Source organism: Hyperoodon ampullatus (assembly GCF_949752795.1).
Source record: "Hyperoodon ampullatus genome assembly, chromosome: 10".
In the NCBI taxonomy this organism is placed as follows: domain Eukaryota; kingdom Metazoa; phylum Chordata; class Mammalia; order Artiodactyla; family Ziphiidae; genus Hyperoodon; species Hyperoodon ampullatus.
Window position 1 is genome coordinate 2615506 of NC_136923.1, and position 15257 is coordinate 2630762.

The window sequence follows — 15257 nt, forward strand, 5'->3', positions numbered from 1 at the left end:
GGGCAAGTCAGCCCACAAACCTGCAAGCTCTGACTACAGAAAACGGGGAGAGGAGGTTTGCTTCTGGGGCTGGGTGAGGTTTAGGGACAGGGAAGCAAGTGACAACCATCACCTAATCACCGTGTGAAGGTCACTCTCTGGTCCTTGGTTTCCTCATTCACTGGGCATCTCCTTTGGAGCCTCTGCAATATCTGCTCCCTTTTTCCTTCCTAAGAGAGCCTCAGGTTTGTTTGGGGCATCAATATCACCAGACTTTCTTGCAGGTAGGGGCAGCCACGTGACGCAGTTCTGGCCAAGTTGATGGAGGTACAAGTTCTGGCGGGAGAAGGTGGGGGAGCCTCTCCCTGAATACAAAGGCAAAGCTCACTAGAAGAAAATCCTTCCCACCCCCGATATCACTGGTCCTTCTTATGCCTGGACAGCAGACATGAGGCCTGGAGGTGCAGCAGCTGTCTTGTAACCATGAGTCAGCAACAAAAAAGGTAAAGTGGAAAGACAGAAAGAACACAGGCTGTGGGGGCAGACAGACCTTCCTTTTCCACTTTCTGGCTGTGTGGCCTTGGGTACGTCACTTAACTTCTCAGAGCCTCACTTCCCACAACCTGTAAGATGGGGATAAAACCTCTCCCTTGAACAGTCCTTGTGAGGATTAAATACTGCGTTGACTACGGATCCACTTTTTCTCCTGTTAAGAGCTATCCCAATGTTTGGAGTTATTTTTACAATCATGCTGTGACAGTTACTTTAGAGCAAAAGTAAGAAGAGACCCTTTACTTCTCCTGTTGGAGAAAGTTCCAAGGCGGGATACGGGCCTCGAGCCAAAGGGCCCTGCTCTTTGGCCGATGAGCTATGCAAACAGGAAGTGACTATCCAAACATTTGGAGCTGCAGAAGGCTAGCCCAGAGCCAGCCTCCTCTCTCCACCATGGTGCCTCCTCGTCTCCCCACTGGGAGCACCTCAAAAGTCAAGGACATGGTCCCCCCAATGAGGAACCAGGTTCAAAGCCACCCCTTCTGGCTGCCCTGCCCACCTGCCTTTCGGGCTGAAGTCGGACTGCAGCCTCTTGTCCGGCTCCCAGTGTCTTCTGCCATCCCCCTCTCCTTCCATCTCTTTGTCACAACTGTAGCCAGGGTGATTTTTTTTGCAGTGCAAGTCTGTTCCTGTCGCCCCCTTGCTAGAACTTTCCCATGGTTTCATGCTCTCTCGAGGGAAAGGCTGAAGACCTTGCCACAACCATTGGGGTTGGCCTGGCCTCGGCCTGCCTCTCCAGCTTTACCCCTCCAGCTGCTGTTTTAGCTGCTGGACTGGGCCAAGGTCCCTCCTGCCTCTGCGCTTGGCCCACACTGTTCCCGTTTTCTAGCACGCTCTCCCCCGTCCCCCTCCCTGGCCCATCTCGCCAGGTAACGTCCCACCCTCAGCACTCCACTCCCGGGTCAGGTCTGCAGGCGCTGGCTGAGCCTGCAGCAGGCATGACGAGGGCCCTGCTCTCCCTGACAGCAGGCAGCCAGCTGTTGCCACACATCTGCTCACGTGGGGACCTCACACGCTCACGAGTGCTGCTCAGGGTGAGGATTTTGGAATGTCTTGTTCAGAATGACACCCCCTGTGGCTGGCATAGTCCCTGTGCAGAGCTGGTGCTCAGTAAATGTGGAAGGCAGGCAGGCCGGGTGCCTTGTGATTTGAAAGGGAGTGAGCTCTGTTTACCGAGTACCTAAGTGAGTCAGGCAGGGCCTCACTGCCTCTTCACAGCCTCCCTGGCAGGCAGGGGCCCCAAGCTCTGTTCCATCCAAGAGGAAACAGGGACTCCGAGGGGGACCGTGACTTGCCCAAGGTCACACATCTGTCAGAGGCCCTGCCAGGATTTGAACCTTGGTCCCGTGCCCAGCTTCCTACCCTGATGGAGCTAGCACAAGGGATCACTGCGCCTCTGTTTCCTCACCTGGAGAATGGGGACATAACGGTACCTACCTCACAGGTCCGGTGGCTGTGAGGACTCAGTGAGGTTAAGTGCTTAGCTCACAGCCTGGCACACCTTAGGTGCTCGGTAAGTGTTAGCTGTTATCATCGTTGTTACTGCACTGATCAAAGAACAAATAACAAATATATCCTATTGCCCCCAGCGAATAGGCAAATGGAGGGGCTTTATGGGTGAACAGGCCCACGGATGGATGGGTGGGTGGATACCTGAAGACGTGAACAACACGGGGACGAGTTGAGGGGAGGAAAACACACCTGAGGTTCAGGACAACAGGAGCTGATCTGGGGCACCCGGGCCGCCGGCTCACCTGTAGCGCCGCAGCTCGCCCTCCAGCCGCCGCACCCAGCGTTGCAGGCCGGGCACCTGCCGCGCCAGCGCCTCGAGCTCGCGCACGCGCGCCAGGCTGCGCAGCACTGCCTGCCGGGCCTCCTCCGCGCGCCGCCGCACCTCGGCCTGGCCCCGGCGCAGGCGCCCCGCGCGGGCCTCGGCTGCCGCCAGCGCGCCCCGCGCCTGCCGCAGCTCCCGCGCCGCCGCCATCTCGGGCCCGCCGTGCGCCGCCTCCTGGGCGCCCGCCTGGCTCTTCCAGAGGCCGACCTGCAGAAACAGGGCAGGAGGGTAGGCGGTGAGCGCCTCGCGCCAGACCCCACCCGGCCCAGGGCGCGTGAGCAAAGCAACCCGGCACGTTTCTCGCGCTCGTGCTCGCAGCCCTGGGCCCATCTGAACTCGTTTAACCTTCGCCCTAACTCTACCGAGGCGGGAGCTCATGTCGCTCCGTTTTAATGGATGCGGGCCACTGAGGCACAAAGCCCATTCTGTTGTTTGCACAGTTCCAGTGAGTCCCAAACGCCTGCACTCTTCTCTGCCCACCTCCTGCCCTCGGGGCACCCCGCTCCCCCGTGCTCCTCCGCCCCCGAGACTGGGGAGCCCTCTATGGGCGTTCCCGCCCCTCCCCACTGTCTGCTGCTAGGCAGCCGCCTCCTTGAGGGTGCGGTTTTTTTCTGTCGTGTTCACTGCTGGGCGTCCGGCGCCTAAAACAGGCCTGGCACACAGTAGGTGCTCAGCAAATACTTGGAGAACTAATGATCCTGGACGATCTTATTCCACATAATGGCAGTACTTTCCCGCCCCGGCCTTGGCTTCTCTGATGCCCGCTGGCCGTGGCCCCTGAAATCCGCGCCTTGCACTCCTGCGCACTCCCTGGCCTGTCTCTACCCCTCAGGGCTGTGACCCCGGGCTGTGCGGGGAGCGGGCAGGGCTACTAGAACGTCAGCTCCCTCCTGGCCTGTGGTCCCTTGGGTCAGGGGCCGTCTGGTCCTTCTCTGACCCCCACCCCCACATGGCCTTTGACACACGGCTGGGCACAGCGCTCAAGTGCTTGTTGACTGAATTGCAGATGCCTGGGCTGGGTCCATGCCTCTCTCAGTGCCTGGCCCCCGCAGCGCTGAGTGGCCAGACCTGCCTGGTCGACAGTGACACTATCTAGCATCGGGACACCAGGCCTGGCCCTGAGGGAGGCCCTCCAATGTTTGTTGAGTGACTGCGCCGAGCTGCCTGTGTACCTCATTAGCTCCTTAAGGGTGGGGACAGGCCTTTCTCACACCTTATCTCCTAGGCCTCCTGGAATCCTGGCACCGTGGAGAGCTCCGGAGGCGTATGTGTGTGAGACTGCCCAGGTTTCCTGCGAGGGTCCACGGCTGGGTCAGAGAGGCAGGATGGGCTGGGCTGTGTGTGTCTGGTGGCGGAATGGTTTTCTCGGAGGGACTGGAGTTTTGGGGGGCTGGAATGTGTGATGTGAGTAGGGGAGGGGACTAGAGTGTGTTGGAGTGGAATGGGGTGGCTAGGGACAGGATGCAAGTAGGCTGAAGTGGGGAGGGCTGCCCTTTCTCCCCATCCTCTTCCTCTGCCCAGCAGGGGCTCTGCAGCCAGCCCGCTGTCAAATGCCCCCCACCCCGCCTCCCGCCGCATTCCGTCATCACCCTCCGCCCCAGGGCCAGGTGCACCTGCAGTGCTAGGCAGCGCGCGTCACTGCTCTGCAGCGCGGCCCGCAGGTCCTCCACCAGCTCGCGCAGGCTGCTGTTTTCTTCCTCCAAGCGCGCCAGGCGTTCGCTGTCCGGGCCGCCGTCGGGGCCGGGCGTACGGTGCTCTCGGCGGCGGCGGCGCGGACGGCGCAGGCGGATCTGCGTCTCGATGTGCTCGCTGAGAGCGCCGCGGGGCAGACGGGGCCCGGCGCGGGTGCCGAAGTAGCCGCAGAGGCGCGCGTGGAACTGGCGGAAGGTGAGCTCAGGCGGCTCGGCGCGCAGTGCCAGGCGCGCTTCCTCCTCCGCATCCGCCTCCCCATCGGTGGCCAACCCAGTGATCACATCCCCGGAGTTCGTGTCTCCCGCGGCTGTATCCCCGGCGGCCTCCCAGGTGGCAGCAGCCTCCTCGGCGCGCAGCCCCAGCACCGCGCAGAGCGCGCGGAAGTCGGCGCGGGGCAGGCGGCCGGCGCCTCGGCAGTCCAGGTGGTGGAAGACCTCCTGCAGATACTGGTCCAGGCCCGTGGCCAGCACCACGATCTCGTTCTCCACGCCTCGGTCCAGCCCGTAGTGGTGCGCCAGGGCGCTCAGCAGCCACTGCGTGCGCCGCGCTGGTCGCTGGTACGGGTCGCCCGCCGCGCCTTCCACGCCGGTCCCCGTGCCCGGGCCGCTGGGCTCCATCGCCGCCAAGCGCCGCTCCTCGGGTCCCTCCGCCCCGCCACTTCCAGGGGCGGCCCCAGAGTTTCTTGAAAGGAGGGGCTTAGCGGTGGCGGTCTGGTTGGAGCAGTGCCGAGGGCCGTGTCCAGCAGCTGCGCTGGCCTGGCAGGGCGTCTCTGTTTACCCGGGTTGGCTTGGAGGGGGCTTGGTTAGGGGACCCAGGAGCCCCGAGACCCCCGCGGGGCCACCCCTGCCTGGTCTCCCTCCTGATCTCTCTTTTCTCGGTGACCCCTGCACTCTTCTCCCCTTATCACTCCCGGGGCGTCTCTGGCATCCCCTCTTTTCCTCCCATTCCCGGGTCTCTCTGCTTTCAACTCCCCCACTCTCCACCCAGCTGCGTTGTGCAGAGAGTGTGCCCCGAGACGGGGACAAGGGGTGGGCTCGGGATAGGAAGCTGGGGAGGGGCTGGAGGGTGGCCCCCCGGTCTGGTCCGCGCCCACGCGTCACTCCACCCCTTCTCGCCAGAAAACCTTTCGAGGGTAGCGCCGCAAGCTAGCTGGGGCCGTACTCCCGTAAGTACGGAGAAGCCCCCCTCCCCTTAAATTCAGCGACTGGGTTCCTAAACCCGCTTCTTGCTCCACCAGGGCTGGTGCAAAGGGGCTCACGTGGTAACTAGAGCAGAGGAAAACCCAGCTCCGAGAAGTGAGGGGATGCGTTAGGGCCATCCCGCTGGATAGAAACTGATCTGAGCCGGACCCTTGCTCTGTAAGCTCTGTGTGTGTTGAAGCGGGAGGGGGGGTGGTGTAGGAAAGCCGTGGCCTTCCGTCTTCTCACCCGTTTGTGCCTGGGGAGTGGATTGGCCCTGTGACCGGAATTCCATCTCTGAGCTGGGGTTAGGCTACCAGTTAGCTGTTTGGCCAACATTTCCTCTGGTACCTTAGAACACCATTCTGGAAGATGAAAGAAAAATCAGCCTCTCAGGTGAATGTAAGGCTGATTTTCCTTTTTTTTTTTTTTTTTTTTTTTTTGACAAGAGAGGTGTAGAGATGTCCTAACCTGATACTTGCACTGGGAACCCTCATCCAGCCTCGCAGGAGCAAGAGGCAGATTTCTTCAACTGCCCTTGGCTATACGATGGGCAGAATCTGGCCTGTGGACAGCTCTAGGAATTTAAATATTAAATCCTGGAATTTGAAAAAGCACTAAAATTCTATCTCCTCTGCTGCAGTACCCCAGAATAAGCACTTTGTCCATTTGGCAAATTTCTACTCATTCTTGAAGACTTTGCCCACCACACACCTCTGCCAGGAAGGAGTTAGATGCTTCTCCCCAACCACTTTGGATGTGCATTTTAAAAAAATTATTAAAGTGGTAGCAATTTGACAAAAAGTTTTACATCAGCTCCAGTTCTTGGCTTCTGCCTTAGAAAAAACACATGTGTACAGGATGTTCATTGCATCATTGTTTATAATAGTGAGAAACTGGAGACAACATTTTGCCCATTGGTACAGCAGCTGGGATGAATCACCACAAAAGGATGAGTGAAAAAAGCGACAATAACAATAAACCCAATAAAATATTTTCTGTGAGGACATATGTATGTAAGCACATAGAAAAAGATGGAGCGATTCACAAACGGATTCACTGGTTATTTCCAGGGGTCGGAGGAGTTTGGCTTTCAGTGTAACATCTCTCTTTTTGACAAAGGAGATGTTTTTGTTTGTTTCTTTTCTCTTTTTCTTTTCGGGGGCGGGGAAGACATACTTTATTTGCCATTTACAGACCTCAAAGTTCACCCATTTAAGGTATATTAATAAGTGGTTTCTGGTATATTTATAGAGCATATAACCAGCATCACAATTTCATTTTTAGAACATTCTCATCACTCACGCCCCCCCCCAAAAAGCCCTTGTACTAGGTAGGCCCACTGCTCCAATTTCCTACCCTCCACTCCCAACTCCCAGCCCTAGGAAACCACTATTTTCTGTTTCTATGGACTTGACAATGTTTCTGGACATTGTGTATAAAACAGAATTCTACAATATGTAACCTTTTGTGACTGGCTCCTTTTTGAGAACATTAACGATAATGTTTTCCAGCTTCATCCAGGTTGTAGCTGGCATGTGTTTCATTCCTTTTTATTGTTGAGTAATATTCCATTGTATGGTTGGACCACCTTTTGTTTATCCGTTCATCTGTCGATGGACGCTTGGATTGTTTCCGCTTTTTGCGTGTTATGAATAATGCTGCTGTAAACATTCATGCAGAAGTTTTTGTGTGTTCATATATTTTCACTTTTCTTGGGTGTATACCTAGGGGTGAGATTGCTGGGTTGTGCGGTAGTTTTATGTTTAACTTTTGAGGGCCTGCCAGGCCATTTCCCAAAGTGCTTGCACCATTTTCATTCCTACCAGCAGTGTAATTCATGTGTTTCTCAATGGGTAAAGGAATACAGATGTTCTCAGTCCTGGACTCCTTCCCCTCATCCGCTCCACCACCTCCATCTCAGTTCGCGGGGCCTCCAGCCTCCCTCGGCAAATCCCTACCGTCCTGGGTTCTTCTGTCACTTTCATGCCCACATCCGGTCTGTCAGGCCGTGCATCTTCAGAGCTCACCCCCAATCTGACCCCCTCTTCCTGCACCACTGCTACCCTGGACCAAACCCCCAGCATCTCTCACCTGTATCATTGCAACAGCCTCCTCCCAAGAAGTGCCCTTGAATTCCTACGTCTGTCCTCCACAGCCAGAGGACGCCCTCCTTTGCTCAGCACCCACTGTTATCTCCCTCTCTCAGGGACTAAAGGCCCAGTGCAGTGGGCGCCCATGTCCCCCGTAGCCTCCCTCAATGCCTCCCTCACTGACCTCCTTGCCGTTCCTCTAACTCACCTCAGGGCCTTTGCATCTGCTTCCCCAGATGTTTACAGCCCGCCCCCTCACCTCCAAGTCCCTTGCTCCAGCGTCAGCCCCTCAGTGAGGCCTTCGGTGACATTGCAAGCCCTTTGCGGCCCTAACAGACTCTCTTGCCTGGTGCGTCTGTCTGTCTCCCTGTAACGCATTATCAGCCGTGAGGGGAGGGACGCTTGCCTGTCTGTCTGCTGGGCTTGGTGTCGGGCACACTGAGAGAAGAGCTCCAGCCCCCTTCTGAGCTGCCGGGCACAGTGTGGCATGAGGCTCTCCATGCGCTTTCATTGCCTACAGGTGAGACGTACTTTTTAACTTGTATTTTAAGAAACAGCATTGTACCACATTGCCACTTATTTGCAGGCCTGCCATGAGGGCTGAGCTTCACAAGGCCAGAGACCTGGTACCCCCATGCCCAGCACAGGGCCTGGCATTAAGTAGGCACTAATTATGTCATTTTGTAGATGTGGACACACTGCATCAGAAGGAAAACTACATGTAGCTGGCATCCCTGGGATTCAAGCATCCTTGGGCCCAGAGATGCTGGAGTCAGCGAGACTCCAGATGTTAGGTTGATTGGACTCCCAGCTGGACCGTAGAAACGTCTAGGCCGGGAGTCCCACCACCAGGGGCGTTGCTGTCTGCACTTAGAACAGGACTCTGGGGACTTCCCTGGTGGTCCAGTGGCTAAGACTCTGCACTCCCAGTGCAGGGGTACCAGGTCCAATTCCTGGTCGGGGAACTAGAGCCTGCATGCCGCAACTAAAGATCCCACATGCTGTAACTGAAGATCTCACATGCACCAATGAAGATCCCGCGTGCCGCAACTAAGACCCAGTGCAGCCAAATTAAAAAAAAAAAGAACGGGACGCTGGAACTTGACTCTGGACTTTTTTTCCCCCTACATCTTTATGGGAGTGTAAATGCTTTACAATGTTGTGTTAGTTTCTGCTGTACAGCAAAGTGAAGCAGTGTGTATATACGTATATCCCCATATCCCCTCCTCTTGTGGCTCTCGACTTTTGAGTTGCGTCTCTGCAGATGAACCTGATTCAATTTCATGTTAATGCTGAGAGCTGGTGACCCAGGGGAGACTACCCCTGTTGCTGCAGCTGGCGACGGCTTTTGCGGAAGGAATCCTTTGAATCCCTTTCTGGGCCAGTCAGTATTGAAAAGAAAGACTTTAAATATCTTGCCGTGGAGCCATCGCCTGGCCTCTGCCCCCCGCAGCTCCTTGGGGGCAGGGGAGTCCGGGTTGATAATGGGGTGCTGTCAGGCCTGTCTGTCTGCGGGCAGTGTTACCAGGCGCCTCTGAAATCATCCCGGTTGGACCCACAAGGTTTTTGTTTAAGGCTCGAAGTGAGCAAACTCAGAGGTCTCCTGCGCTTTTGTGTGAGCTGGGGGATGGGTGTGTGTCTGCGTCGGGGAGAGCCGAGAGAAGTGATTTTTCTGAAGTCAGCTCAGTATTGTTTGAGCCATTCCAAAAAGTATATTGTTCACAGCGTCTAGAAACAGCCCAGCGAGATGCTAAAAAGCAAAAAACCCATCCCCCCTTGTGCCAACAAGAGAAGAACACAGAGTTCTTTTGATGTGTTTGTTTTCAGATGTTTTCCATGCATTTAAGCGTGAAAGAACTTTTGGGGGTGGTGAAAACATTCTATATCTTCATTGGGGTGGTAGTTTCATGACTGTATACACCTGTCAAAGCACTTAAAAGGGTGACTTTTACAAGGTATCCGTTGTACCTCCTTCAATGTGACATAAAGAAACGAGTTGAAATGCTGCTGTTGGGATCTTTCTTTGCACATCAACCATCCTCCTAAATGGCTCCACCATCGTTACCATTCCCGGGTAACGTTGTTCTCAAAGGCTGGTCCACACTCCCTCTTAGGACTGACCCGGGAGGTGCTTTGTCATCCCAGTAGGTGCACATAGAGGTGGTTTGCAGTTTTTCTGCATTCAAACAACACTGTGAATGGTTGGCTCTATTTCCTGGGTGCTTTGCTGCAGGGCCAAGCAGTGCGGACATTTTATAAGCTGTTGATGTTGTCAGACTGTTTTTCAGAAAGTCTGTGTCATTCTGTACCGTCCCCTGGAGTGTCTGGGATTCTCCGAGAGCCATGATTTTTAGTGTCAAAACTTTTACATGTTTAGGAGTGTTGGTTAGTGGATTTGCTTAGTGTTCAGATGCCAAGTTTGACTTCTCTCTGTTAAAAATGGGCCTGGGTTAGGCAAAGATTTCTTAGATACAACACCAAACACATGGTCCAAAAAAAGAAAAAAAATCAATATATTGGATCTCATGAAAATTCAGAACTTTTGCGCTTCAAAGCGCAGTGGTAAAGACGCCATTAAGAAATGACGGGACAAGCAGGCGACTGGGAGAAAACCTTGACAAAACACATGCCCAGTATGGGCCTTGTGTTCAGAATTGACAAAGAACTCCAACAGCTCAATAAGAAGAAGACAACCCAATCGAAAAATGGGTGAAAGACAGGGACAGACATTTCCCAAAAGAATATATATGGATGGCCAGTAAGCACGAGAAAAGATCCCAGTACTGTTAGGCGTTAGGGAAATACAAAGCAGAACCTCAATGAGAGACTATTTTGCCCTCACGAGAATGGCGATAAAAACTGACGGACAATAAATGTTTTCGAGGATGTAGAGAAATAGGAACCCTCACACATTGCTGGTGGGAATGTGAAATGGTGCAGCCACATTGGAGAACAGTTTGGCATTAAAGATAAGCATAGGGCTTCCCTGGTGGCGCAGTGGTTAAGAGTCCGCCTGCCGATGCAGGGGACACGGGTTCGTGCCCCGGTCTGGGAAGATCCCACATGCCGCGGAGCGGCTGGGCCCGTGAGCCATGGCTGCTGAGCCTGCGCGTCCGGAGCCTGTGCTCCGCAATGGGAGAGGCCACAACAGTGAGAGGCCCATGTACCGCAAAAAAAAAAAAAAAAAAAAAAAAAAAGATAAGCATAAAGCCTGATCCGTATGTGTAGCATACTACGTGACCCAGCTCTCCCACCGCTAGATGCCTCTACTCAAGAGAAACGAAAGCATCTGTCCGCACAGAGACCCTCATGTGAATGTTCTCAGCAGCATTCTTCATAAATGTCTAAATGTCCAACCTTAATGTCCATGAACTGATGGCTGGATAGACAGAATGGATTTATGGCTCCATTTATAGGAAATGTTCAGAAAACACGTTTTTAGAGACAGAAAGTAGATTAATGGTTGTCTAGAGCTTGGGGTGGGAACAGAGATTAATTTTAATTAATTATAGTACTTTTGGGTGAAACTTGTGCACGAAGGATCTTATTAGGGAGGTGAAAATGTTCTAAAACTTATTTATGGTGATGATTTCACCACTTGGTGAAGTTACTAAAAATCATTGAATTATACACTTGAAATGGGTGCACCATATGATATAAAATACACCTCAGTAAAGTTGTTATGAGGTGGGGGGGTGCTTCGCTTCGGAGAGGGATGGCAAGAAGAAGATGGATGTATGCTTCCAGCTGCCAGAGTCTTGTGATAACTTCAGAAAGCTCTCTGGGTGCCGTGGGAGCTTTGGCTCCACTGCCCTGGAGGAAGAAGGAAGCAGGGACAGATCGCCCTCAGATTGCTGCACTCCACGGGGTGCCCCTTTGCAATGTGACTTTGCCCTTCCTCCTGTCCTATTCCTCACCCCCTGGAGTCTGGGCTGGCCCCTGTGACTTGCTCTGGTCAATGGACTATGGCGGAAGTGACGCCATGCTAGTTCTAAGCTTAGGTCTCAAGAGGCCTTGCAGCTTCTACCTTGGCCCTCTTGGAACCCTGCCCTGAGAATCCCATCTGAGGAAGCCACTGCTGCCTGGTGGAGGATGAGCGGCCATGTGGAGAGGAAGTCAGGTGCCCTAGACAATGGCACCAACCTCCAGACATGTGGGCCAGGCCAGCTTGGACCTTCCGGCCCTGTCGACCCTCCACATGAGTATAACCCAGTGAGTGAGCCCGGGGGCCACCGGTGAAGAACCGCCCAGCTGACCCATAGAACTGTGAGAAATAGCTAGTGACTGTTGTCTTATCCACTAAGTTTTTGGGGTGGTTTGTTATGCAGCAATAGAAAATTGAAACAAATAACCCCTTTCCTTTCCTTTGACTTTGCCAGCCCTGAAGCTGTCTTTGCTGAGGGGAGGTTGTAGACCCACCCCTCATGCCTGAGTCTCAGGTGGCACACCTTTGCCCTCATTCCATCCCATGATTCCCTGGCTCTTGACCTGGACACTACCTCCCTCAGGGAAGTGGTTCCAGATCTTGGCTGTGCAATGGGATCTTGGTGGAGGTGACTTTAATAAACAAGCATTCTGTTCCAGTTACTTATTATTGCACAACAAATAATCCCCAAATTTAGTGGGTTAGGACAACAGTAACTTACTTTGCTGATAAATCTGCAATTTGCAGAGGGCTTGATGGGGACAGCTGGTTTCTGCTACACATGGTGTCAGCCAGGTGACTCAAAGGCTGGGGGCTGGAATCACCTGAGGTCTGGCTCTCACATTTTGGGCAGTGAGGCTGGTAGTTGGCTGGGAACCCTGACGGCTGCTGGCCAGAGCATCTACACGTGGCCTTTCCATGAGGCTGCTTGGGTCTCCTCACAACATGGTGCTGGGTTCCTAGAGTGAGCGCCCCAAAGAACAAGGCAGAAGCACATGGAATTTGTATGACCTGGCTTCAGATGTCACCTAGTGTCACTTCCACCCTACTCTGTTGGCTGAGGTGGTCCAAAAGTTCTGTGTGGATTCAAGGGGGAGGGGACTAGACCCACCACAGGATGTGCAGAGTGTTGACATCACACAGTAAGAAGAGAGGGTGGGAGGGAATCTATTGAGGTGTTTGGAAAATACAACCTGTCACTGGTCCCTAAGCCCCACCTCTGTAGAATCAATTCCACAGGTCTGGAGTGAAGCCTCAGGATTGAAGATTTGACATGATCCTGGGTGATTCTCATGCACATCCAGGACCAAGGCTCTTTGGTCTAGGACCTCTCAAGGCTGAGTTCAGGGCCGCCCCACAGGAGATGCTGGGGAGATTGGCTGCTGCCCTTGGTAACAAGGTGATCGAGGACCCTTTGGAGCAAAACCAGCCTTAGGCAGCAGGTGGCACCTCACGGGCAGGAGGCCTGCTGTCTTGTCCCAGGGAGGGTGGTGTCACTGACCAGCTCTTGTTAATGGGGTCTTTTGGGAGCTGGTGTATCCTAGTAACCTTTTCCCCTTGCAACCCTGGGTGTGTCTTTTTAGTACTTCCTTGCTTATGGACGGTAGTCTGCAGGCTGCTGGACAGGGTGTCATGGCACTCAGTGGTGAAACTTGAGTCCTTCTCCCCAGGGGACCTCACTGCCATTTGGAGACTTCCCCTCACAGCTGTTCTTAAGGTTCAGTTTTTTAGACTGATCGAACCTGAGGAATGTCCGAGGGCCCCCGTCAGTGGGCAGTATTCTGGAATACTGGACTACTGTCCCCAGCCCCTGGGGACGGCCTAGGGAGGTGGGCACTGGGAGGCAGGGGGCTTGCGTCCACAGTTTTGCTCTTTGGCCATGGGTAGGTTGTGTCTCAGGTCAGAGCCTCAGTTTCTGCAACAGCGAAGTGTGTGTGGAGATTCCACACCCATTCGCTTGAACAAACTACTGCCCAGGGGCTTGGTAGTGGGGCCCTCCGTGCCACTCCAGCCTCATCATCCCTTCCCTGAACTTGCCACGCGTTTTCACTCCGCTTGGCCTTTGCATATGCTGTGTTCTCTGCCTGGAATGGCTTCTCTTGCTTTCCTCGCCTGGCAGACCCCACAGTTTGGCTTTTGTCACCTCTTCCGTGAAGCCTGCCCCAACCCCTCCGGGCAGTCGCTTCTGCGATGTGTCCCTCCGCTGCAGCCCCTTTGGTGGTCTGTGGTCTTCTACATCGGGAGCAGCAGCTAGGGGTCTCTCAGACCCCTAGGGGTGGGGGGCAGGGTGTCCGTCAGATAGTCTGGCTTTCGATCCAGTGCTGCCATATATATACCTGTGTGACCTCAGGCAAATCGCTTCACCTCTCTAAGCCTCGTTTTCCTCATCGCTGAGTTTGGGGCTCATGATGACTACAAAGAATTCTCATGATATTTGAAGGACGTCAGTGACAGAAGCAGAGAGTCTATGCCAGAGAGGGATGGGGGGTGGGGTGGGGTCAGGTCATCTGAGTTTGCAGAGCCCAGTGCTTCCTTTGCCTTCATCAAAGAACAGGAGGGGGCCGCTGGTGGAGCTGTAGTGGGGAGCTGGCAATGCCTCTCCCCTGTACTGCAGGTAAGGCTCAGGCGCATGATAGGTGCTCACGTTCAGAGCAGGAATTCCTTAAAGACTGAATGGGGGCTTCCCTGGCGGTCCAGTGGTTAAGACTTCGCCTTCCAATGAAGGGGGTGCGGGTTCGATCCCTGGTCGGGGAGCTAAGATGGCACGTGCCTCACGGCCAAAAAACCCACAAAAAACACAAAAAACCAAAACATAAAAAGCAGTATTGTAAAACATTCAATAAAGACTTAAAAAATGGTCCACATCCATGGGCTTCCCTGGTGGCACAGTGGTTGAGAGTCCGCCTGCTGATGCAGGGGACACGGGTTCGTGCCCCGGTCCGGGAGGGTCCCACATGCCGCGGAGCGGCTGGGCCCGTGAGCCATGGCCGCTGAGCCTGCGTGTCCGGAGCCTGTGCTCCGCAACGGGAGAGGCCACAACAGTGAGAGGCCCGCGTACCGCAAAAAAAAAAGTACCACATCCAAAAAAAAAAAAAGACTGAGTGGATAAGCGAATAACTGAAGGCATGAAGGCAGCTGGTTCTGCATTTGTATACACCTCTCTGCCGGACCTTGTCTGGGCACCTGGCCTGGGACCAGCGGCTGAGGCGGGAAGCCCCGCCCCCAGGAGAGGAGCCCCGCCCCCAGGAGAGGAGCCCCGCCCCGGGGCTGTGGCCACGCGCGTCTCCTAGCAACCGCAGCCAAATATAGCGGCGAGGCGGCTCCTGCGGGCCTCCCTGCGCGGATGGACAGACCAGGTCCTCTGAGCCTCCTCGCTGAGGGGGCTGTGCAGCTGCTGTGCGAGCTGACCGACGCCGTCGTCTGAGCCCACGCGGCTTCCCAGCGCGTCCGCTCATAGGTGCCGCAGGTACCCCCCCATCCGCCCCGGCCCCCGCTCCAGCTGCGCAGCCCCTTCTTAGCGTCTGCTGGCGCGCGGCGTCCATGGAGGGCGCTTGTGCCCTGAGCCCAGTACTCAGTGCTCGGTCGGGTCTTGCCTCGGGGTCCTCGCCCTCCTTGGCCTCACCGGGCTCTTGCGCGTGCTGTCCCCAAACCAAGGTCATATTGTGCTTTGGCACAGCTAACCCGAGGCCCTCACCCCCACCCCCTCCCTTGTGGTTCTTGGGGAATTGCACTCACCTGGAGCCGGCATTCCAGCCGTGCTGAATGATTAACTCTGATCGTGAAAGGAGGAACAGCTGGGGCCGGGAGGACGGGACTCAATTTGGAGACGCTGGCTTTGCTGATTATCACGATTACTGACGGCACCATTCTCTGAGGTTCATCTAATAATCGTTGTTGAGTGCCCGCTGTGTGCCAGGCAGTGTCTGAGGCCTTGGCTGGTCAGCCCGGAACAGGGCAAGGCACGGGGGGAGGAGGGGGCAGGCAGGGCTTCCCTCCTGGGAGCA

At 54.9% G+C, this 15257-nt stretch overlaps 1 protein-coding gene across 1 annotated transcript in view; it reads right to left on the reverse strand.

Moving 5' to 3' along the window:
* EFCC1 (EF-hand and coiled-coil domain containing 1) overlaps positions 1-4674 on the reverse strand; it is a gene marked incomplete at both ends in the record, with an annotated part of 31990 nt that extends 27316 nt beyond the window's left edge. The window contains 2 exons of the mRNA XM_079713326.1: positions 2286-2572; positions 3979-4674. Of these exons, the coding sequence (XP_079569452.1) occupies positions 2286-2572; positions 3979-4674 (983 nt within the window). The remainder of the gene's footprint in view (positions 1-2285; positions 2573-3978) is intronic.
* Positions 4675-15257: the final 10583 nt, after the last annotated feature.